The 7,356-nt window shown below is 47.9% G+C and overlaps 1 protein-coding gene across 1 annotated transcript; it reads right to left on the bottom strand.

The window, feature by feature from the left end:
• Positions 1-2,855: 2,855 nt before the first annotated feature.
• LOC142041858 (potassium voltage-gated channel subfamily A member 1) lies at positions 2,856-5,602 on the bottom strand. Its single transcript, XM_075051060.1, has one exon. The coding sequence runs from the start codon at positions 5,585-5,587 to the stop codon at positions 4,112-4,114; it is 1,476 nt and encodes a 491-aa protein (XP_074907161.1). The 5' UTR covers positions 5,588-5,602; the 3' UTR covers positions 2,856-4,111.
• Positions 5,603-7,356: the final 1,754 nt, after the last annotated feature.

Here is a 7,356-nt window from a genome sequence, read left to right as displayed (position 1 = left end):
TTTTGGCAGTGATACCAGCCTATGGGATTCCTGCCCACTGCTTCTCCACTTCGCTCCTGCCTCTGCACTGCAGTGCACTGCTGCTTTGCTCATGCCAGCTAAGTTCCCTCATCCCCTTCACCGAGTGGATGAAGAAAAAAAGCTGTACGGGGGCAACTAAGAAGCACAGAGAGGCACAGAGCAGTGGCTGGTAGAGGAGGCTTGGGTAGTGACTCCTTATGCTGGGATAGCTGCCTTGCCTCATCAGACTACAGCCCAGCTAGGACTGCCATACCTACTGGTTTCTCTGTCCAGTGTGATGTGGGCATCGCTGCTGGGATGTCCCTACCAAATGAACAAAGGTCTCTTGACTTTTTCAGAGTTGCACTAAATTGGCCATCAGCTCATTTCCAGTCCTCATCCACTGACATAAACAACACCATAGAGGTCACGTGTGGCAAAAAGAAACGTATACCAAAAAGGGGAGAAAAAAAGAAAAAGAAAGAAAAAGAAAGAAAGAAGAAAAAGCAAAGAAAGAAGGAAAGAAGGAAGGAAGGAAGGAAGGAAGGAAGGAAGGAAGGAAGGAAGGAAGGAAGGAAGGAAGGAAGGAAGGAGAGAAAGAAAAAGAAAGAAAAGAAAGAAAGAAAGGAAGGAAGGAAGGAAGGAAGGAAGGAAGGAAGAAAGGAAGAAAGGAAGAAAGGAAGAAAGGAAGAAAGGAAGAAAGGAAGAAAGGAAGAAAGAAAGAAAGAAAGAAAGAAAGAAAGAAAGAAAGAAAGAAAGAGAAGGATGCTTACTGGTAAGAACAGGCAGTTTGTTAAGTGCACCTTCAGGCCCACAAAGACATTTCAGCACTCCTGTGTAAAGGGAGTAAGAGCCTTTTTTGTTCTTGTTGGTTTTTTTGTGTCACACTTGTCGAAAACGCATGCCTATGCTACACGAGGTTAATTCCTGTACTCCATATGTATTGAGATCCTTTGCAGTGAGCTATAAATGGACAAAGCAACGTTCAGGCTCCCCAAAACACCCTGAGTCCTAACGATCCATCCCGGTCTCCTGACAAAGAAGAATCGCTGCACGCAGCACTTTTGTCTTTACCTATGCGGAATGATTATCGTTCTGCTCATTAAACTAAGGTGTGCATACCCAGCTGTGGCAGAAGTTAAGTTACCAAAGTGAGGCCTCATCTCCCAGACGCTACTTTCTGATCATCAGTCCCACAGCACTGAATTGATTATTGCTGTTTAGTTTAGTCAGTTGGTTGTTTTATAAGCTGAGTGCAGCATTCAAGTCCATTTTGACATGAGAAGTCATATCCTAGAATTCAAGAGTTTGGGAAGATCAGGACTACCAGAATTTAATGGGGAGAGAGGTGCACGATGGGCAGGGGGGTGAGTGGGGGACAGGAAGGAAGCTTTACAACATCTACCTAGAGGATGTAATGCCCTGTTTTATCTGATGCTTTGCATTTCTTGCAGGAGTTAGAGCTCCCTCAGTTCTTGATCGCCTTCTCATCGTTAAGATTCACAGAAGCCACACAGTGAGAAATAAAGTCAAGTCTTTCTGGGAACCTGGCAGGTCAGGCTTGTGCGTAACTGCAGAGTTAGGGTTGTTTTTTAAATCTAAGTGCCTTGATTTTATATATATATCTGTGTCTGTGTGTGACACGCACATGCACAGACACACACATATAAATTTATACACATATATCAGAGAGATAGGGGAAGAAAGGATCTGTACAGTGTGGAAGGAGAGGTGTTCAACAGCAGTTGGCCACATGCTAAGTGCAGAATGAAGATCCTCAACTTTGTTCATTTAAAAAATAAAGATTAGTGCCTACATTAGATCAGATCAAAGAGTATTATCTTCCGGGGCCCAGCAGTCAAGGCTGGCATATTGCACAAGATACCTTCTCCTAATGTTGCTTCCTTCACCGGGTGATGATGGGAGTAGAGTAAGGTTAGGGACCAGAAAGTAAAATATGGCTCAAAGGATCTGTGAGGGGACTTAAGATCTGACAGCCTGCCGAAAAGGGGATGGAGGAGGCAGGGATGGGAGGGCACTGGGAAGGCTCTCCCACCTACCTGCTGGGGAATCCAAGGGAAAGGAAAGCACAGCCCTGCGGTCTGGTTGCCCGACCAGGCGATGCCGCAGTTCATGTTGGTCCCTAGTTCCTCCTGCATCCTGCCATGCTGGGACAGGCTGCCAAAAAGCCATCTCGGGGAAAGGAAGGGCAGATACAACGATGGCAGCGGTGTCTCTATAAACAACCTAGGGAAACTTGAAGTCTTGCATAAACACAACTACGAGTTACTTGGCAGAAGCAAGTGCTGAGCCCTGCAGCATCAGACTGGCTGGGGAAGGAAGGTATCCCATGGGTGCTGGCGGTCTCAGCCTGCCTCTTCCGCGTCCCTCTCACTCACACTCGCTCTTTCTTTCTTTCTCTACCACCTTCTGTGCCGTGCCAGGAGGCAGCACAGACTGTCCTGACAGGGGGTTGGTGCCTTGCCCTTTCCTTCACTATCTCTGATCAGCTCGGTTCCTGGAGGCACTTTCAGCAATTTAGGGGATGTGAGATAAAGGCACTGCGCAACTATCTAAATCAATCTGTTGAGTCTCTTCAGTGAGTTTTAGGGGAATACAAAAAAGTCTCAACTAATGACTGCAAAAGAAACCAGCTGCTGCAATTTGGATGCATATAATAGATAAGTTTCATTTACATTCTGAGAATGCACCAAAAAGCATGCATCTGCACCTTTCAGCTATAAAGGATACTAGGTTTTAGGTGTTGCTATGTATAACTTGACTTCTTAATTTTCCATATAGCTTTCCCTTTAAGGGATGGGATATGTGTCTTTCCGACAACGCCTGGACAAAAGCCAACACAGTTCCCTGAGCAATGCAGGAAAACAATCAGGTTTCTCTAATCAGTTCATTCAGGCCCTCAGTCTATCAAGCACTTTTTTTTATTTTGTTTTTATTGTTATTATTATTATTGTTATCATTATTATTATTATTATTACTGAATTCATGCATTAATTCAAGTTACACCTTAATCAAATAGGCCATAATGCTGAATATTTGAACATGCTTTGATCTCCAAAAGTTATTGTTCCCATTTGACTAACATACGCACTTAAATACAGTACTTTAAATTACTAGTCAACGATTTAATAAATTAAGGAGTGCACTTCTGGTGAATGCAAATCAAAAAGAAAAAGAAAAGAAAAGAAAAAAGAGAGATAAAGGACCTATTTTTAGAAGATTCAGTTCAAACGAAAGCTTATCCGCTATTGTCTGAGGTAACGTTTCAGGCATGCGATTATAAAATAAATAGTATCAAATTCAAACATGCTTATATTAAACTCTATTGTGCTATCTTGCAACAGAGGGGCTTAAAGTTTTGTATCCAGTTCTGGGCAGGGAAAAGAAAAAGTGTGTTTAAATCATCTGCACGTAAGAGAACTTAGCAGCATTGCAGATGTTTTGTCTTCAGTTTTGTTTCTTATATTCCTTTTAGAACAGTTCTTCTATGGACAGCAAAAGAGACCAGGCTTAAGTATGTTTTTAATAAGGTGCTGTGTGGATCTGTAGATTGGAAGAATGGAATCTTTCACATAGGGGGTGGAAGGAAAGTTTGCGCTCCTTCATAAAAACCATGGCAAATGCTTGCTGCAGGTTTTTGCTAATCTTTTTTTTTTTAATTATTATTATTATCTGATGCACTTTCTTGCAACTGTGCAGTTTTGCAGAATATTTTTACTGGAATCCATGCATATGCTTTATAGCTCTAAAAACTGTCTTGCTGAGTTTAAGTTAACTTCATCAACCAGAAAAAAAAAAAAAAAAAAAAGAGAGATGGGAGAGGAAAAGTTTAGGTCTAGCGTTATACAGCTTAAAACTAAACTAGTTCAAACGGTTATCGTTTACCAGGCGGAAAATGCTTTTTAAAAATAAACAAAACCTTATCTTTCATGGATCCTGGAAGCTTCTTTATCGCTGAGCAAAAATTCGCAATGCAACAATGCATTTACGAGGTAAATAAAGCATTCAAAGACTATCAGTAAAGCATCTACAAAGTGTGACTGTGTCACTAAAGTCTTCAAGCTGTGAGTGGGGATTTTGGTTTTTTTGTTTACACATCAGTCAGCAGCTTGCTTTTGTTAACGCAGTTTTGGTTGGCTACAGTGCAGTTGCCAGTTCTGAGATTAGCCTCTCTAAAATTGTCTATGCTATTATTCATATCCTCTTCGATTTCCATGTACTCAGATTTGCTGATTGTGGAGGAGCTGCGGCGACTGAGATCACTGTCAGATGCTAAATTAGGGGAGCTAACGTGAAGTAACTGAGCCTGTTCTTCCCCTTCTGTTTCTCGGTGGTAGAAGTAGTTGAAGTTGGACACGATGACAGGTACAGGCAGGGCAATTGTCAGCACACCAGCGATGGCACACAAGGAGCCTACGATTTTGCCTCCAATTGTCACAGGGTACATGTCACCATAGCCCACAGTGGTCATGGATACCACCGCCCACCAGAAAGCATCAGGGATACTTGTGAAATGAGACTCAGGTTCTTCAGCCTCAGCAAAATACACCGCACTAGAGAACAAGATCACCCCAATGAAGAGGAAGAAGATTAGTAAACCTAGCTCTCTCATACTCGCTTTGAGGGTCTGTCCCAAAATCTGGAGGCCCTTAGAGTGCCGGGAGAGTTTGAAGATTCGAAAGACTCTTACCAGTCTGATGACTCTCAGGATGGCCAAGGAGGTGGCCTGCTCTCCTTTCTGAGTCCCCTCCCGCTCGGCCATCTCGGTGCCCAGGGTGATGAAGTAAGGGATGATGGCCACAATGTCAATGAAGTTCATGATATTCTTGAAGAATTCAGTCTTGCTGGGGCAAGCGAAGAAGCGTACCACCAGCTCGAAGGAGAACCAGATGATGCACAGGGTCTCCACAACAAAGAAGGGATCTGTGAAGATGTTGGATTTGTAGACCTGGGTGGTGTTGTCAGTGCGATGCACTGTATACTCCTTGTCCTCCTTCAGCTCAGGTAACGTCTCTAGGCAGAAGATCACGATGGAGATGAGGATCACCATGACAGAGACTATCGCAATGACCCTTGCAGGCCCAGAGCTCTCTGGGTACTCAAAGAGGAGCCATACTTGGCGCTGGTACTCCCCCTCCGGCAAGGGTCTCTCCTCATCTTTGATGAATCCTTCATCTTCCCGGAACTTCTCCATGGCCTCCTCACCCAGCTCATAAAATTTGATCTCCTCAGAGAACATGTCCAAGGGCACATTGACCGGCCGGCGAAGCCGCCCCCCAGACTGATAGTAGTAGAGGATGGCATCAAAGCTGGGCCGATTCCGGTCAAAGAAGTACTCGTTGCGCAAGGGGTCAAAGTACCGCATGCGCTTCTTGGGGTTGCCCAGCAGAGTGTTGGGGAACTGGGCTAAGGTCTTCAGCTGCGTCTCAAAGCGTAGTCCAGCAATGTTTATCACTACGCGCTCACAGCACTCATGGTCATCGTGGGCAGCGGGCTGGTAGCTATCCTGGGGGTGGCCAGGTAGCGCAGAAGTCTCATCCATGTTCTCTCCAGCCATCACGGTCATGGTGGCACACGGGAAGGGGGACCCAGGGGCAGGGGAGGAGAAGTGAGGGAGAGGGACTTGAGAGGGGGGAGGAGGATGGAGGAGAGCAGAGAGCCCCAGGGCAGTTTGGGGAGGGGGGGGGGGGAGCTCAGAGTCCGCAGGAGAGATGATGAGTCGGGATGGAGAGCTGGAGGAAGGGATGGACAAGGAGCCTAAAGGATGGAAATATCCAAAAGGGGAAAGGAGAGGTGGGATGAAGGGAGAGGCATCAGGGATGATGGGAGGGTGAAGAAAGAGGGAAGAAGTACCTTTAGGGGGGGAAGAGGGCAGGTAAGGTGAGGGGTCCTGTCCCCCAAGCCGGAAGGCTGAAGGTCTATGGAGTGTACCCCCAGGCTGGGGTCCCCTCCCCAGCCGTCTCCTTTTGCCTTTAACTCGATCCGTCCGCTTTTCTCGCCGACTCGACCATCGCCGCGGCTGCTGTCACGGAGTTACCCACGCACGCACACACACACACACATACACACAGATAAATAAATAAATAAACGAATGAATCACGGGGCGGCTGGGAGGCGAGTCCTTGCAATGCCAACTCAGCAAATTTCCATCGCCTGCCCCCCCCCCCCCCTTCCCACTGCCCCGGTCCTCTCCTCTTGTGCGCTGGGGAGGGAGGGATGGAGATACTCTGCTTTTGAAGGCATAAAGCTCACTTGCAGGATGGAGGCTGCCAGGGAGGAGAGAAACATAATAAACCAGCCCCCGAGCCCCACCACACACACACGCTCAGGCGCAATGGATTGGCTTTCACACCAGCAAGAATATCCCGCTCTGCCCACTACGGCAGCACATGCGGAACCCTACGCCTTGTTCCCACGCAGCCCCGGACACGCACCGGGGCCTCCGAGGCAGAAAAGGGCCGATGTGGACCCTGCGGTGCCCTGAGCGCGTCGGGAGGGCTTCCCAGGCAACTTCAGCGGGGTCAGCTCCTGCGATAAATCTCCTGACCACCACGCTCCCCACTTCACAAGGCGGTGGAGACTTAGCTGAGCACTGACAACTTCATCACACCAACCGGGGGGGAATTAGGGGAGGGGGAGCAAAGCATCTCCTCTCTTGCTTCGCAGCAGCTAAACACAACTGAGAGAGAGACCGACGAGGGGAGGGAGCTCGTCATCCCAGACCCAAACTGTCCAAAATAGAGTCCAACAGCGCGGGGGGGGGGGGGGCGGGAGAAGGGGTTTTTCCTTACCTGCTCCCAGGGAGATGCGCTGGTTAGGAGTAGGAGCCAGTGCCGGAATGCGTCAAGTCGCCTTGCAGCAGCATCCAAAAAAACCAAACCAAAACAAAAACCGCAGCGGCCAACTCAACCCTCCTCCTCCTCCTCTTGCGCCCCTCTTAATAATACAGCGATCGCTTTACAGGGCTGCCTGCGAGACACTGAAATATTCATACGCTGCCTTAGGCTGCACCAAGGGCGAGTGGGTTTAATTAGTTTCTGCCGAGAACCGCAGTGGGGGGGGGGGGTGGGGGTGGAAAAAAGAGTGCAAAGTACCTTTTTTCGAAAGGCTGGAGTTAGTAAATAAAATCAAGGAGTCCTAGAGAGCTGCTGGCTCTCCTGCTCTCTTAAGCCAGCTGGGAAAGGAGCCGGGGCTGGAGAGCTGTAAGTGAGCCGCAGTCCTGCAGCCGCATCCCCGGAGCCGGGCTTGGCTCGTCCCGGCAGCAGCAGCAGCAGCAGCAGGAGGAGGAGGAGGAGGAGGAGGAGGAGGAGGAAGAGGAGGAGGAGGAGGAGGCAG

The sequence above is a fragment of the Buteo buteo genome, chromosome 19 (assembly GCF_964188355.1).
Source record: "Buteo buteo chromosome 19, bButBut1.hap1.1, whole genome shotgun sequence".
NCBI lineage: Eukaryota > Metazoa > Chordata > Aves > Accipitriformes > Accipitridae > Buteo > Buteo buteo.
Note: the sequence above shows the minus strand (reverse complement) of the source record. Positions and strands in the feature narration are given on the sequence as shown.

Coding starts and splice junctions, on each gene's coding strand:
- LOC142041858 (XM_075051060.1), bottom strand. CDS start 5,587: ATGACCGTGATGGCTGGAGAGAACATGGATGAGACTTCTGCGCTACCT.